The sequence below is a fragment of the Gigantopelta aegis genome, chromosome 4 (genome assembly GCF_016097555.1).
Source record: "Gigantopelta aegis isolate Gae_Host chromosome 4, Gae_host_genome, whole genome shotgun sequence".
NCBI lineage: Eukaryota > Metazoa > Mollusca > Gastropoda > Neomphalida > Peltospiridae > Gigantopelta > Gigantopelta aegis.
In genome coordinates this window covers 19090672-19109698 of record NC_054702.1, presented here as the reverse complement: position 1 = coordinate 19109698, position 19027 = coordinate 19090672, and the positions used below count along the sequence as shown (strand labels likewise).

The 19027-nt window shown below is 37.4% G+C and overlaps 1 protein-coding gene across 1 annotated transcript; it reads right to left on the bottom strand.

The window, feature by feature from the left end:
• Positions 1–857: 857 nt before the first annotated feature.
• Positions 858–17232, bottom strand: LOC121369732 (cell division control protein 42 homolog). The gene is given in 4 exon segments (XM_041494788.1): positions 858–1262; positions 1367–1753; positions 11225–11283; positions 17109–17232. Coding segments are annotated over 4 exon segments (975 nt in total).
• Between the last annotated feature and the right edge of the window lie 1795 nt (positions 17233–19027).

The following is a 19027-nucleotide window of genomic DNA, read 5'->3' as shown; positions in this document are numbered from 1 at the left end:
AGTATATAATTATAGTCAAGTATCAATGTTACAAACTTCCTTGAGTAGAAATATTATTGTATCGAATCCTTTAGCGGTTAAAGCAAAATTTTGTTTTATGTTTTCACTTCTGGAGAGTTGCACCGGTTGAGTCGAATGTAGAAATTACCTTGACGAGTCCAAATGGTTGCATACTTTTAAAATTTAATTACAGTGGCTGTAAAAAATAACACACACACACACACACACACACACACACACAACTACTACTACTACTACTATTTTAATTTATAACTTTCACATCTTGGCTGTAATTTTAAGAGATCATTTGACCACCCTCATTATTTGATGCGACAAAAGTTACTGGAAGCCATTTTATGAAGTACGTTCAGCGTATTTAAAGCGTATATTTATTGTGTGTCAATACCGCAACACAACTTTTATGCTAATTAAAACATCCAGTTGTATTAAATGGCTACATAATATGACAAACTGTGGACAATTTTAAAGTGACAACATCATCCCTACCGAAAATGGTATAGGGTAATTTACATTATGCAATGTCAACAGCGTTACCTTCAACTCCGAGACCATCGATGAATTTTTTTTTTTTTTTCCTTATAATTTCTTAAAATATATATTATATTGAAATTTGATCTTCATTCAAAATGGTCATTTAAAATTTTAAAAAAATAAGTTAAAAAAAGAGAGAAACCTGAAAATGTTTGTGGTAAAAATAAGACTCGAAGAATGTTTTTTAAAAGTATTTAAAACCCAAAGAAAATTTTAAAATATGAGCTGTGAGACCAATCGACATTATATGTACGGTATGCAGCTTTGATATAGTACCTTTAACTGAAAACATGTTACAGCGGCTATTAAGTCAGGAATGCCCGCTTTAAACCATAAAGACGATCAAAGAAGAATTTCTTGATGATGTTTTTTGTCTTTTTCTGAACTTGAGTGCTGAGAAGACCATGTGCTAAAAAATGGGCTCCGTGCCCTCGTGGTTTCCGCGTTGAACACTCCAGGTAGCAGTCGGCGCCAATCTGTTTGGCCATCTTGGCGCCTTCTTCCTCCGTTACCTCGTCGGCGTCGCCTCGACGCAAATCCGTCTGGGTGCCGACGAGAATAACTGGGCGCTTTTTCTTTGTGTAGCGCCTCGCCTCTGGCAGCCACACCTTGCTCACGCTGCAGGAGGATTCCCGCTTGCAGACAGAGAAACAGATGACCGGTACATCGCACTCTTTGTAGCTGTACGCACGTATGCGTTCGTAGCCACGCTTGAAAAGAAACCATTATATAATGGTCATTAGAGTGTGTATGCAGCTTTGATATGGTACCTTTAACTGAAAACATGTTACAGCGGCTATTAAGTCAGGAATGCCCGCTTTAAACCATAAAGACGATCAAAGAAGAATTTCTTGATGATGTTTTGTCTTTTTCTGAACTTGAGTGCTGAGAAGACCATGTGCTGGAAAATGGGCTTCGTGCCCTCGTGGTTCCGCGCTGAACACTCCAGGTAGCAGTCGGCGCCAATCTGTTTGGCCATCTTGGCGCCTTCTTCCTCCGTCACCTCGTCGGCGTCGCCTCGACGCAAATCCGTCTGGGTGCCGACGAGAATAACTGGGCGCTTTTTCTTTGTGTAGAGCCTCGCCTCTGGCAGCCACACCTCACTCACGCTGCAGAAGGATTCCCGCTCGCAGACAGAGAAACAGATGACCAGTACATCGCACTCTTTGTAGGTGTACGCACGTATGCGTTCATAGCCACGCTTGAAAAGAAACAATTATATAACGGTCATTAGAGTGTGTTTAAAAAAAAATATATATATATATATAATGATAGATACGGAACAATGTTAAAGACAGTATTGTGGATTATAAGGTTCGACGTTTTGTTTGTCTAAAGTACTAATCAAAATTATACACAAATGTTTTTTGCTAATTCACATAAGATCAATGATAATTTTTGTACTGAAAATCTGAACACTGTATTCACATTATGATGATCTATAACTCTGTATAGACAAAAGTCATAACAAAGATAAAAACATACCTTTTAAAGATGGTACGTATCCATTTTTTTAAAGAAAGTACCATATAAAGATAGAAAACTTGAAACAGACTACATGACATCGGTTACGACTGACACCTTGAACGTATTATTACACCTGGGTGCTGTAAGCACACTCGTCAGGTGTAAAGATGCCAGACAAGGGCTATAGTCTGTTTCAAAGTTTCTTTTAATTGTATGGTAATATGTTTGAAAAATGAAACTTTTACACCTATAAAATCAGCTCCTTGATGTTTATTATGTCTGTTGTTTGTATGCAGTAATGGGTCATAATAATGCTAATTCAGTTTTCACTTTTTCATTCCAGGAATTTCAAAAGAAGCATATGCAATATGCAAAAAAACCCACCCAAAAAAACGGTTTGGTATAATGTTGAATAGGACTTAAGTTATCTAATGAATTATAAATGAATACTACACTTATAACGAACATGCTTAGAACGAACTATTGCATAGAACGAACTGACTGTAAAGTCCCGTTGTATCTCCCTATATATTAATGACCACCTTTTGTAAATGTGTACAACGAACTACTGGTATAACGAACTAACTATCATGGTCCCTCCCGGGTTTTTTTATAAGAGTACTTTACTGTACATTTACTTGGCACACTAAAGCTATTTATTATAACCCTCAAAACGTTAAACTCGAGGAAATTCTATATTAATTTAAACAAAAGTTTGACAGCATGATTTACGTGTACTCAAGCGCGATTTTATTGTACTACGTGTATTATAAATTATTGTGCATGTGCGCGTGTACAAAATGGAGGGAATTACGTCCACAAAATAAGGTACACCTATTAGCTTTAAAGATACTGTCCTAAGTTTGCTGTCATTGTAAAATGTTTTCGACTAATAACATATTTTAAATACAAAATTACATACTAAATATAGTTTATTGTTTAGAATATCAGTCTGCGTATATTGAATTAATGTGTTTCTGATCATTCTACTTTTTGTAAATAGCCTAAACTGGATTTTGTCTCAAAACTTTCACATGAAAAATATATTTTAAAAATAAAATAAAGTACCGTACAAACACTAGAACGATCAGAAACACGTTTACAATACAACGACTGATATTTTATGCCGATTTTTTTTATTTGGTATGTCATTTTAGTCATTAAAACGTCTTTAATAGTCGACAACTTAACGCTGACACCAAACTCTGGATAGTCCCTTTAAACGTGTAAATATTGACTAAAATATGTATTTTAAAGAGACTGTCATGAGTTTGCAATTATTGTAACACATCACCGATTAGTAGAGTCTTTTTAATGACTACCATTACACGTGTTTTCTTGTTTAAACTATCGTTGTCTGTATATCCAATGTGTTTCTAGTTGTTCTAATGTTTGTAGTAATCTAAACTAGGTTTTATTTCCTAATACATTCGTACGAACGAATTTTTTTTATATATATTATTAGGAAATAGAAACAAGTTTAAGCTACTACAAACATTAGGACGACCAGCAATACACTAAATACAGAAACATCGCTAAACTAAACAAGAAAAACAATTTAATATGTAATTTTAGTCGTTCAAAAGGCCTTACTAGTCCAAGACACACAGAGACATATGTTAGTCAAATTATGTTTCGACTTATTTTCATTGGAACGTCTCTGATATTGTAAATTTGCTTAACTGATGTTTGGTGAGGGTAACAGATATCATTGAAGTTTGTTTTACTACAAAAGGATGGGGACGAAAACGGATATTGAAGGACTGAAACAAACTCTTTGGAAGATTAGTTTTGTAACTAACTACTAGTATATGTTATCAAGAAGGTTAATGACTTATTTTCACTGGAAAGTCTCTGATAGAAATACTACAGATTACTCCCAGAAGTTTTCGAAATGGTGTTCGGTAATGTGACAGCTATCACTGATGTTTATTTTACCAAAAAAGGATGGGGCGAAAAACGAATATTGAAGGATTTAGAAACAAACTTTGACAGATTAGTTCTGTAATCTATGACTAACCAAGAAGGTTAACTGTTTGACATTCAATAGCCGATGATTAATGTGCTCCAGTGGTGTCGTTAAACAAAACAAACTTCTATTTAAAAAGTATTTTTCGGGCCACACGATATATCTCAAAATTGGTGGTAATCGACAATAAGTTTTCTGTTATAATTGTTTTATTTTATTGTTTATAGTTTATGAAGTTTTTCGCCTATGGTCAAGTTTTGTTATGTCAGTGTATGATTATATTGCACATGAATTCATACGCCATACGTAAGATGGCTAACGTAAATTTTGAGCGCGTCCGCTGACTTACAAAACTAAAATATATACACAGACTGTATAATTTATGGTTTTCTTCGGGTAACTCTGGTCACCATCGCTAAACATTTAGCAAAACTTAAATGAGCATGGCATTTAAATATCTTCGTGCGCTAACTGCTTTTAGCATACAATTAACAGTTATTATCGAGAAGAACGACCACTTCGAACAAGAACCTGACCAACAGGTCAACTGGGCTTTTCATCGCGTAGGCCCAGCTGGACTGGGTTTATAGGAGTGGCAGTCCTCTTAACGACGAGCACCTGGTAGTGTATCTTGGAAGCAATCACTGGCAACTTTGACTAACATCCATTCGACCCTGCCTTTTGATACGATTTTGATAAAGGAATATTATTTGTTCGTTCAGATTTAGTACATCGGTTAGATCGCGAGCACTACTAACGCGTTGACAGACATACCTTTAACGCAGGCTTGAGAACACCCTATCACATTCCTTTAACGCAGGTTTGAGAACACCCTATTACATTCCTTTAACGCAGGTTTGAGAACGCCGTATCACATTCCTTTAACGCAGCCTTGAGAACGCCCTATCACATTCCTTTAACGCAGGCTTGAGAACACCCTATCGCATTCCTTTAACGCAGGCTTGAGAACACCCTATCACATTCCTTTAACGCAGCCTTGAGAACATCCTATCACATTCCTTTAACGCAGCCTTGAGAACATCCTATCACATTCCTTTAACACAGCCTTGAGAACATCGTATCAAATTCCTTTAACACAGGCTTGAGAACATCCTATCACATTCGTTTAACGCAGGCTTGAGAACACCCTATTGCATTCGTTTAACGCAGCCTTGAGAACATCCTATCACACACAGATTTTGAGAGGAAACCCGCTGTCTCCACATAGGCTACTCTTTTACGACAGGCAGCAAGGGATCTTTTATTTGCGCTTCCCACAGGCAGGATAGCACAAACCATGGCCTTTGTTGAACCAGTTATGGATCACCGGTCGGTGCAAGTGGTTTACACCTACCCATTGAGCCTTGCGGAGCACTCACTCAGGGTTTGGAGTCGGTATTTGGATTTAAAAAAACCATGCCTCGACTGGGATCCGAACCCAGTACCTACCAGCCTGTAGACCGATGGCTAACCACGACGCCACCGAGGCCGGTCTCCATAGCCAAGGAAACGGTCGTCTGCTTATGACACCATGCACATCGAAGTCGTAAACAGGCCTAGGAAATGTGCAATAAATAGTATGTGAACTATAATATGGGTGATTTTATTTTTGCGGGTGGATATGTTCCCGATTTTGAAAAACAACAGCGATTTCGCACTTATAATTTTCGCGGATGCATTTAAATATTTGTTTTATATATTGTTATTTTCTAATTCCAATACGATCAGTTGCGTAATGGGCAGGGGGAAAAAAAGAAGATATTTCGTTCACTGGCCGCTTGTAATTACATATCTATCTATGGTTCATTAAACGCTCTCGTATGCCCCTACCCCCTTAAAAATACCAAGAAGTGCCCTTTTGGTCTAGCTAGAAAAATATTACTGTTCCATGATACTTTTATTGCTCTCATACTTAACTTAGGCAAGATACTATCCTGAAAATAAAGACGTTTTTCTTCTATACTTTCACATTAAACAGCTTACACCTTTATCACCTTTTAAGCATGTGTGCCTGCGTTGGATAACAAACGCATAGGCGTACGCGCTCCCATTTATGTAGGGTAGGGGAGGCTAGATTTTGCCATAATTAAAAGAAAATGCCCGAATCTGAATAACAACACTTATTCATATTTGCATTACTACCATGCTATATAGGGTTGCAAACGAATCACTACGCATTTCATATGGATTACAACCAATTCTGAGGGCAGTCCTGGAGAAAATCATCAAATTAAGGCAAAAACAATTGAGAAATTCGGGCAAAATAAGCTGGCCTGAACACTTTTGACCATGTGTATTTTCATCATTCTACCCACAATATTAGTTGTAGTCCATGTAAAAATATGTGGCGATCCGTTTGCAACCCTATGTAGCTGTTTGGCAGTAATGCTAATAAATTATGAATAAATGTTGTAATCCAGATTCGGGCACTTTTGTTTAATTCGGGCAAAAATCAGCCTGCCTCCCCCCCCCCCCCCCAATAAAAATGGGAGCCCATACGATATGGGGTTGTCTGTCCAGGACAGTGGGTTAGTTGTTATAGTGGTTAGTGAGAGAAAAGATTGTGTAGTGGTCTTACATTGAGTCGTTAAAACTCGTTCTGGGTGGGATCCGGTACCTGGCTGCGAACCCTGTACCTACCAGCCTTATGTCTGATGGCTTAAGCACGACATCACCGAGGCTGGTAGTCAGCTTTAAGGTCGGTGGTTTGTGGGCTCGTATCCGGTACCGGCTTGCACCCTGATTGAGATTAACAGCTCTATGAGGAGGCTCAAAGTCTAGACTCATTAACCCCTGTCCTGGACAAACACATTTGTGTGCATGCAAGTCTGTGTGTGTCTGCATGAGTGTGTGTATGTTTAGTTATTTGTGGTTTGTGAAATAGGTCTGTGGATTTAAATTTAATTTATACTTTGGTTCACGATCAAGATAAGCGATTTAAAAAAAACCCAACAACCCCAAACAACCGGTAACGTTTGAAAATATTGCATAAAAAAAATAGAAGCTTACCTTGAATAGAGACCGGTTCTGAGAGCTTCGCAAACAGCGAAAAAAATAAAATAATAATAATAATAATAATTAAAAAATAAAAAATAAAATAAAAATGAATGAATAAATAAATGAATAAATAAAAATAATAAATAAAATAAAATAAAATAAAATAAAATAAAATAAAATAAAATAAAATAAAATAAATAAAAATAATTTGTTTTAGAAGCCTGGACTTCTATTCAAGGATTTACGGTAACGCTGAGCGGTGAAGTCACTCTGGGATGCGAACCCAGCACCTGTCAGCCGATGACTTGACTACTGCGCCACCTGTGTCGACCAGAATCAGCAGGGCTCGCAATTCCCACAGGCAAGATGACATTCTGCCACTGAAGTAGCCTCACAACTTGTCATCTGTCAGTTCTGGTAAAGGAAGTGATCTTCTGGCAATGTGACCATACCTGGTCAGGTGTTTGGTTGACAGTTCACCTACTGACCTGTACAACTGTTATCCGTGATTTTGGTTTTAGCCTAGATTTGTAAGCAAGACCGTCAACCTACATCAAAAGTTTGTTTTGTTTAACGACACCACTAGAGCACATTGATTAGTTAATTATTGGCTATTGGATGTCAAACATTTGGTAATTCTGACTCGTAGTCATCAGAGGAAACCCGCTACAGTTTTCCTAACGCTGCAAGGGATGTTTTATATGCACTTTCCCACAGACAGGAAAGCCCATACCAATACCTTTAACCAGTTGTGGTGCACTAGTTGGAACGAGAAAACCCCCCCAAATCAGTTGAATAGATTCTCCGAGATGGTTCGATCCTGCGACGCAAGCACCTCAATCGAGCACTCAACTCAACCTACATCATACAGGATGGCCTTTACTAATACGTGGACTAAATGTTTGCTTCCAGACTTTAGCTAATTTCATTAATTACTAAAAAAAACCAACAACAACATTGACACATCAAATACACAGTATTATTACCTTTACGCGTGTTAAACTCGTTTCAAAGAATGCCTTACCTTTTCTGTTTTTATTTAAAACACTTCTATCTGATATAGTAAAATAATTTTAAGACTCTAGTGTAGTGTATACACACACACAACTGCTAAAATAACTTTATCGAAGTTTTTAAATAATGAGACATTTAATGACACGGTTCTAACACACGCAAAAATCAAAGTGTATAGTGTGTTTAATGCGTGCATTATTTTGTTGAATAACAACACAATGAATATTCAGCACAAATGTATATTGCTGTAATATAAACCTTCTTGTCCGCTTGTTAGACGAACCTCTATGACGTAGGTTGCAACTATAGTTACGGCTCCGTATTCCTAAACGGACTTAGGTCAACGTATATGTGTCATACTTTGACCTAGTATACGTTTATGAATATGGAGCGTGTTCATTATTTAACGCCTAAGTTGGTTGCCAAACTTACATTTAATACCTATTCATTATTTCTATTCTTGACATATGCATGAAAACAAATCCAAACCACATAAATTTCTTATATAATCCATCATCTAAAATTCACAAAGTTTAGTTGTTTCAATTTAAAACAAATCTTTGAACTATGTTTTAAATGTAAGTTCTTTCTCCTACCAATAACTAAGGGTATTTGCTTAACAAAATGGGCGGTGAGGCTACTTTAATGCAATTATAGCTTTTTAACAATTAAATGTAATAATTGCATGTACGTACAGTATACTGAATTAATTTGGCAAATATCAGGTGTTGGCGAAAGGTGAGCATATCCTGCCCCACCGGTGGCACCCGTTATGAGGACTGCCACCACATCTATCAAGTCCGTCACTTCATAAAAAAAGTAAAAGTTTCAACAAAGAAATGAAATAGTATGCACATGTCCAAAATATGGGATAGCATCAGCCATTATTGTGGTCAGTGCTACGTCGTATTTAGTAGATATAGCCTCCAAATGTCACCATAAAACGTTTTGAATGTACTCAGCAGTCCCTGAACACCATTACCCTGATGAGATAACTTCTACAAATCAAATAACATTTCTTTTTAAATTATGTTTTACTGATTGGTTGTTGTCGTTGAAGTGGTCGTCAGATGAATTCTTGGAACGAACGAGTATAGAAGGCGCAAGACACTAGAGGCTAAAGGAAATCTAGAGACTCTGAAATACCATTTTGCAGCCATTTCAGGAAGGTTACATACTTGAAACATCAATACCAATACCCCAACCCTTTTCTAAGCTACGGCCCTGAAGATTATACTAATACGGAAATAATAATGTTGTTTGGACAGAATATTATGGAGTGGTCATGCCAGTAAGAATATACTTTAATGGTTAGAGGTAGCACTATACCACATAACATCCGGCTGGGTTAAAGTTCGAAGTGACCCAAGTTATAAGAGAACAGTTAATTCCGCATGTGTTGCTATTGGTGATAAATGTGGCATTGTTGTACATGCACAAACATGTTTTATCAGGGCAATACATGTATGTAGTTTTGCTTCACCCAGTACCAATGTATGAGACATTTGTATTTAAATTATATATGGAACACTAGTAAAACTAAATACTACAATTCTGTGCAAAAACATCCCAGCTTGGTTAATATATTGCATACAGTATTTTTAGCCACACACATTAATTATTTCTCCTATGGTAACTCGCAATATATAGAAATCCAACTAGTCCTCATATCATACACAGCGATTGCTGGATAGATACTCGTAATGTATAATCCCTAGGGGACCAAGAAGGTTATAGTGGGTCCACGGTCAGCTATAACTACCCCTCTTGGAATCATCATTCGTCATTATACCAACTTTACCCGTTGGTATTAGGATTGGCGACTGTAAGGAAACATGAATGTATTTATAAACATTGGCAGCGCTATACCACTGACACGTAACAGGAACTGTCACGAGTTTTTTTGCTATTTAACATGTTATCGGCTAGTAGAGCCTTTTTAACCACTACTATTATACATGCAATATATTTTCTTGTCTAGAATATCAGTGTCTATATATTCAGCATGTTTCTGGACATTCTGACGTTTGTTGTAGTCCACACTACCTTTTTTTTTCTCCAAGTAATTTCGTACGTACGAAAACAAATTATTAGGAAATAAAATTAAAGTTTAAGCTAGGACAAAGATTAGATACTTAGAAACACACAGGATACAGAGATAGTGATGTTCTAACAAAGGAAAATGTATTTAAAGTGTAATTTCAATCGTTAAAAAGGCTCAATTAGTCGGAAAATAGTTATAAAAGCAACAAACTCGGGATAGTTCATTTATATTTGACAGAACGTATGGAATTTGGTATTCAACTCAGAATGTTTCAGCCACAACTAGAAGGAGTCGATGAAATGACGTCATATTTCAAATTGAATTTTGAGTTGGGTCTTGTTATTCATAAACAAAACAACAATAATAATATGGATAATAAAGAAATGAATGAATGAATGAAATGAATGAATGAATGAATGAATGTTTAACGACACCCCAGCACGAAAAATACATCGGCTATTGAGTGTCAAACTATGGTAATGCAAACAAATAAGGTGATGATCAACATCAATATAAAAATTCAAGATTTAAATAAAAACAGTGTAAAGAACTGTGCAAAAATACAAATATCACAGATAGATATTGACTTTTACTCTAAATTTCAATCTGTCTGTATTGGCCATTCTCAAAGAGAATGTTACACCCCTGCACCACAGTGAGGTTACAGCACACGCAGAGGATAAAGAAATTATTACACTCGCGTGCAAGTCGTACTGAATTTACGAAACTAGTGTCAGGATTCATGTATTACCCTCGCTCTCGCTGGGACAATACGCAAATCCTGACACTCGTTTCGAGGACAAGCTCGTTACATACCTATACCTACACCTACCTCGCGTAATATATATATATATATATATATATATATATCGTACTATATATTATATACGAACATACTAGTACATATACACAGGATATATATGTTAAAAAGTGTATGTTTAAAATAGCCTTTCAACTCGAAAACGACTACTATATATATATATATATATATTTCAAATATCAAAATAACCACGTTGCACAAGAAATAAGTATATTAATTAAAACTGTGCTAAGTTGTAATTTTTTTTAGATATTTTGTTGATTCCTTATTTGTTGTTGTTTTCGTTGATAAAACTAGTTACCACAGACACACTAACTTCACGCTCGTGCGTATTTGTACACGTGTTGACTTCAATAGTTACCTGTCCAGCCGTATCAAACAGACTGATAACAAAGTCTTCACCCCCAACCGTGAGAGGAACTGAAAAACTAAAACAAGCAGAAATACAGGACATTTAAAATACAGTATAGAACGTAATGCAGTGCCCTCTGGTGAAGTATTCTTTCACGGAGTGTTATGAGTCGCCGGGTTCGTTTCTCTTTTAGGCCGAAAAAAACCCCTTCGGTCTGGTCAGACCAAAGTCTCAGAATTGATGCGGTGATGCGGCTTTTTTTTTCTGCTTTTTTTAAAGCATGGATTGCACAGAAATGGTCGGTACATTTATATTTTTTTTACGTCCTCATCTGCCTTAGTCCATGGCCATGGTGCTCCCGCCTTTGCCTTGGTTTCATAAACAGTAGCACAAGATGTTCTGTACAACCCACAAGTTACTCCTACAAAAACTAGCGTCATACCGCGGGAAATTAAAAAAAAATGTTGACGCGCAAGGTAAATATCAACACGCACGCTGACTAAAGACCAGAAAATCATTTTGTTTGGACTTAACCATGTGCTGCCATTGCAGTCCGTGGTAGATGTTATATTATTTTGTCTTTTTTCTATTCCACTGCTTTATTTTTATTGTGTTTTACATTTAACTTCAATCACCATATTAATTTTGTGGGTCCATCTCCACATCCCAATCCTTGTCTTTTCAACTGCGATAGGTGCTTGCCTATTGTGACCATCCTTTATATAATAAATCTCTCCGTACGGCGTGACAGACAACCGATCTCGACCAATGATTAGTCGGTTTCACAGGCAAAGAACGCAATGTTTGCCATAAAAAACCGGCCTCGGTGGCGTCGTGGTTAAGCCATCGGACTACAGGCTGGTAGGTACAGGGTTCGTATCCCGGTACCGGCTCCAACCCAGAGCGAGTTCTTAAGGGCTCAATGGGTAGGTGTAAGGCCACTACACCCTCTTCTTTCTCACTAACCACTAACCAACTAACAACAAACCCACTGTCCTGGACAGACAGCCCAGATAGCTGAAGTGTGTGCCCAGGACAGCGTGCGGAGCAGGTCCGGAATTGTTTTTGTATAGTTAGCTCCAAATAATTCCCACCAACAAATCCCTCTCTCTCATTTGATGCCACAGTCTCTCTCTCGTCCCTCCACCCACCCAAATCTCTCTCTCTCTCTCTCTCTCTCTCTCTCTCTCTCTCTCTCTCTCTCTCTCTCTCTCTCTCGCTTTATTCCCAAATATCCAAATAGCCATATCTTAGAAAGTAATAATTAAAGTGTGTGGAGGTGTTGTCAACAAGGTTTTTTTTCTTTCTGTGTAAGTAGGTAACTGCGAACGTCTAACTGCGAACTATCTGCAGCTCCATAGCAACATAGAAGGGATGGTTTCTTCTATAACATTCCATGATATATTCCACGCACGCCATTTTAAACGATCGTTGACTCCATTACGTCAAGATAGGGTGCGATGGGGTTTTTTGGTGTGTGTTTTTTTTTTTTTTTGGTTTTTGAGAGTTTCTGTTGCATGATATTCCATATCATTCTATTTTTTACGAACCAAAAATCAGTTTTTATTCCAAGAGGTAGGTGGCTTTAATGAAGATTTTTTCTAAGGTAGGTTTGACAAGCCTACTTTATGTAAAATTGGGTTCTGATTCCAATAAAAGCAATCTTATTGACCCCACATGGGTCAAAATTCTCCACATTTTAAAAACAAACTATGGCTAAAACCTGTGATTTATTATACGGATTAATATATTTATCAATTTTATAAATATTTTACAGTATTATTCTATGGTCAAGGTCTGGACAAAGCATAACGGTTAGATCAACGCAGCAAACATTTGGTCACATTTATACGGTCGTGTAATAAATATCTGATTTGGGCCATATTTGACCCAAAAGTGGCCAAAATCGAACTTTTGTCTTACATGGGGTTACTTTAGGAATCGGCACCACATTTTACATAAAACAGGCTTCAAACGTTCCTTACCTAAAATTTTAATTAATCCCATCTTTTAGATTATTTATTTTCCCTTAATCTAGTATGCATAGATATGTATCAAGCAGCAATTTTAATACCTTTTAGTGTATTCTAACTACGTACACTAACAACAACATTGCACATATACGGTTCACACAAGAATGTTTTTATTATTATTAAATCAGATAGCCCCGTGGCTAGCTCGAGTGCCCTGTAGCCATATTCTGTTTATATTATCATAGTGGAACATTTACAACTACTGTATATTCAAATGGAAATTATATATAGTTAGCTGTGTAAATACGATCCAATTAATTGTTACTGTGTTACCTGCATTTACGCAATAACTTAGGCATTAGTTCATTAGGGGAAGGCAATCAGTGCAATTAGTGTGAAACTACATTTCAGCAATTAAGAACATTCTGGTTTTTAATTGTTGCCACCAGCTTATCAGCTAAGGATTAAAACCCATGACAATTACGAATCAACAAACATCTATCTTATAAATATTCGTTTTTCCATACATGAACAGATACATAGAGACACAGAGATAGACCGGGAAGGTGGGACCCAAGGGGAGACCCTCGAGGTCTCAGTCGCAATGTCAACTCTATCGTTCCCCTAAGAGCTTAGACATATATATTTTATCTGTATCACCATGTTGTTAATTTGTTAATCATGTTTAATGTTCGAAATTAAAATACAAGAACCTACATTACAAACTTGCGACTTCTCTTCTTTCATTTACATTCCGGTAAAACAAAACTAAGAAAAAATACGATCTGTTAATATGTGCAAATAGTGCTTGAGTGTCCTCAATTTTTAAAACTATCAAGTTTTGACAACCAAATGTTAATCAGGTAGTGCTTGAGCGTACTTAATGTTTAAAATGATTAAGTTTTGACAACCAGATGTTTTTTCAAGTGACCGCCAAAACATAAAACTGACAATACCTTGGATTACTATATTACTATTATATTTCTGGGTCGTAGGGGTCATGGAATTCGTTTTGAACTACCCATCTAAGTCATCACATTGCGTCAAAGATGGCTACCGATACGACTCCCCGAAGAATAAAATGTAGTAGTTGTTGTTGTTTGTTTGTTGTTGTTTTTTCATTTTATATCATCTACAATAGTTAGTGTCTAGGTTTTGGAAGTTACGAAATTCGTGTATAGCAACTACTTGCTAACTGGAATATTATATTATTATTAAAATCCAAGATGACTATCAAAATATCCATCAAGATAAATATGAACCAAATAATGCATTCTGTTTGACCTCAAAACAATAATTATTATTTCAACTATGTGGTTTTAGGGTGACGGGAATTAGATTTTCACAACCACATGCTAATGCAAACATATTTGTTTCGTTATTTCAATTCAAGATGGTTACCACAGTGCCTATAAAACAAATACTTTACCATGTTATACGTTTTAACCAGCCTCGGTGGCGCGGTTGTTAAGCCATCGGACTACAGGCTGGTAGGTACAGGTTTCGCAGCCTGGTACCGGCTCCAACCCAGAGCAAGTTCTTAAGGGCTCAGTGGGTAGGTGTAAGGCCACTACACCCTATTCTCTCTCACTAACCAACTAACAACTATCCCACTGTCCTGGATAGACAGCCCATCTAGCTGAGGTGTTTGCCCAGGACAGCGTGCTTGAACCTTAATTGGATATAAGCACGAAAATAAGTTGAAATAATAACAATATAAGTTTTACATCACCAAAAACAATAATTCAAACGTCGACTTCTACGTCTCAAGGATAATTAATCCATTTGGAAATATCTTGAAGTAAATAATATATATATATAATAGTATCATACAAAACAAGTAGTCCACACTACCAACCTTGATAAGTGGCCACATGGACACAAATCATAACCAGTGGATGATGTTTAGACCGACTTTTCATCAAGTTAATGTTCTGCATTTTATTGACCGTAACAATTTTCACGTGAAATGACAATTACAAGTGTATGCGTTATACGTACAAATTACTGGACAGCACACAACAAAAGAACTAAGAAGGCATATATTCCTGTGGTTCAAATAACAGACAAAATGATACACCACCCAATCACTGCTGACCTAATAATGTACATACAGAAATTCCATATTTACAAAGGGGGCATTTTGGTTGAATATCTTCACCGAATCAATTACATGCTTTTACGGGCTGGTGGCTTAACTGAACGGGGAATAGTTTAGAGTGAAAATGATGTAGATGGTTTATCTTTGGACCAACCGAAATCTTTGACATGTGTAGGTTGTTTTCAACATAGATATTTGAAAATGTTCGTATTTCACTTTCTCGGCAAATGTTTCCAATTTTATACTTTTACAGTTTGTGTCATTTGTTCACTTTTTGGGTACGTTTTGGCAGACGAGGGTACCTTTCGGCCTCTGATTGTATTCCAACAAAAGTGGCTTTTTGATGCGTCTCAATTTTATAGTTAGGGGTCTAGCATACTTTATATTAGCACCGTAAATAAAAGCCTTATATCTTTCTATTAGTATAATTAGTAGGTCACCATCGGGCAGATTGAACAGTTATATAGTTTTAATTACAATAATATTTATATATATATATATATTTTTATTATATTAGTTAGGCCCTGGAGGATGAAGGATTTTTATAAAGCGGGGAGCACCGCGCCACCGGCATTGAGCGCTGATCCAACCGGCGGGGAGGCCCCCACATGGTAAGTCCGGGATTTCCATGGGGGGGCGTTCCGGGGGGGGGGGGAGGCCTCCTACCTTTTTACCGCACCCAAATATGCGTTTTGGCAGACTACCTTTTATTGTATGATATGATAAGCCCGCAAGCCGCCGTCTGGAGTGGTGGTGAAACATAATTCTTTGAAAGACTGGCAACAGTTATATGGTTGATGAGCACGTCTCAAAGTTATAATCCTCGGTGTCACCCAGGGGACCACTAATCGTCAAGTGGGTGGCTCCGAGTACCGGTCAGGTTTTTTTTTTTTTGTATAAATACAAATTGACCGATCAAATTAATACAAAACCTGTTTGATTTAAAAAAAAACGGGTAAAATTAAAACTGCTAAGAGGAGAATTCAACACACTATATATATTATTATAACAATTAATTAAAAGTATATTAATATACCATAAATGATTAAAAACTAAAACATTCACGCCCAGCCATACATTCCGCCTGGGGCGGGCGGCACAATTTAAATATCGACCAATTACACTTCGCCTTTTATAGTGTTATTCGGGAGCATACAAATTCTAAAAATATCTGGCGAGCGCTTCACGCGAGGTTAATGTTGATGAACTAGGTATCAGTGTATTTCGTCATCATTCTGAACCGCTTGTTTGAATGGTTTGGAATTCTGGCATGACACATACGTAGTAGCGGACTCAATGCAATTATAAAATAACAAAATAAATAAATAAAATTCGGTCAAAAAAAACCTCCAGATCGCCCGCTGGACTGGTAGTTGCATTTGTTTAACTCATCAGTCAGAATGTTTACTCGCGGGCGAGTACTTTCTGCACCTCTATGTATGACTTTATATTTAAAAATGTAGCTGAACTGCTTGGACTCGTTTGTCAACGCGTTTACGTTAATTCTAGAAGGTTCTGGGAACATGCTCCCTCGCAACATTTTGAAAATTAGGTATCTTGAAATGCAATTTTCTGCATCGTACAAACAAAATTCTTCATGGCAAATGACAGTAATACCGTATATGCATATTAAACAACAACAAAAAATTGCTTTGAGCACTGGGGGTGGGGTTGGGTGATGGGGGCAGTGGTGTCGGTTTCGACACACCTTCGAAAACCTGTGCACAGGCGCTTGGAAATATATAAAAATATAAATGTTAATGTAACATTTTTAAAAACAAATGCGTAACTTGGAATATACATTTTACAAAATAAATACCTGCGTGGTTTTCGAATATTGTTTAGATGTAGATGTCAGAAAAATCATGCTGGGTGTAACTTGTAGTCAGGCATGTCTTGCCAACCATCCCGTCTCCCAACATTGAACAGTATACGAACTTCATTTCTCACCAAATTTCTGCCGCTGTTCAAACAATATAGACGCTGCCAATAAATATATCGATGAGTTTCGAAGTAGATTTACCTGCAGATTTCACAAATACGTCATCAAAATCAGGAAAACAGGTGTGTATTGCAAAGTCATGACAACCAATCAGATGGAAGCTTTCTTCTTGAGGTCTGTCACATTACCTCAACGTGACTGCTGGTTTATATACAATATGGTGGTCAATGATCTGTGTTAATATTATATACATTGCAATGAAATATATAGATCTACAGAAACCATAAAAGTGATATTCAGCGAAAACCTTTAGCTACAGTGAAAATATAGAAATCATATATATATATATATATATATATATATATATATATATATATATATATATATATACGATCATACAACACCACAACGCAAAAATCATCGCCGAAGACAGCAACAAGCAAACAGAGCACAAGTGCAACTGCAGAAATAAGGACGATTGCCCACTTGAGGGAAATTGCGTCACTAAATCAGTTATATATGAACTAATACACCAATCAAGACATACATAGCCCTCACAGGGGCCAGAGGCCCGCCCCCTCCTAAATTCTGCGACAGTTATAATTGTATTATATACTCTTCAAAAAAAGAAACTTGACATTGATTTTGAAAGTTTAATTAAAAGAAACCCCTGGTAGACATGATACAAGCAACCAAAGATCAAAACGCCATGGGAAGGGGATTACTCTGTACATGTCCGAAACAGTATCTCTGGGAATCCACCTGAAACATGTACACAGGCATATGTGTGATATAGGGGTGGGCAAAATGGCAGTATTGGTTATGACCACCACGAGCCCTAATGACGGCTTGATAACGGCGACGAATGGAAGCAATCAAACGTTGCACAATACGTTGTGGAATGCTCTGCCACTCATGCTGCAGTGCCGTAAGACGTTGCGGGAGTGCCTGGGGTGGTGGGTTCCTCCGGCAAGCACGCTGATCTAGTGCATCACATAGATGTTCTATTGTGTTTAAATCCTGCGAACGGGCAGGCCAAGGTAATGTCTGGACGTTGTAGCGCTGCAGAAACTCCTGATTGGCACGTGCAACATGTGGTCTGGCATTGGCATGCTGAAACGTCCACCGTTGATGTTCATTTGCGGAATGACGTGGTGCTGCAGGATATCTTCTCGATATCTGATGCCCATCAGTGCACCTGCCACGTGCACAAGAGCCTTCCTACCATAATGAAAGATTACTGCCCACACCATGACACTGCCACCACCAAAACGGTCCATTTGTTGGACGCAGTTTGGAGCATAACGTTCACCTCGTCGTCTATAGATACGTGTGCATCCATCTCACCCTCTACTGCACCACTGCAGACGCTCCGCTAAGTGACGTGGGGTCAAAACATTACGTCGCACTGGTCTTCTGTTTGAATCACTGCTGATGTGGCCTTTTATGCCCCACCAAAGTTACAGAAATCCATGATGCACGTGCTTCTCTGAGGATTGCGCTTTTGCGTTTCAGTACAAACGTTGACTATGGCTACGTTTATGCGAATCAAAAGTGTTTTCTAGTGTTTTTGCATCACCATTCGCTCACTTTGTCTTTTACGATGTCTTTGATTGTGTAAAAATAATCCAATAGCATTATTTTTACCAATGTCAAGTTTCTTTATTTAAATTTTTTTACGATCCCATCCAAACTTCCCCCAAAATTCTCTTGACATGCCGCCTCATGTCATTCCCCCCCCCCCCCCATACACACACACTAAATGGAAAAAAAAGAAAGAAATGTTTTATTTAACG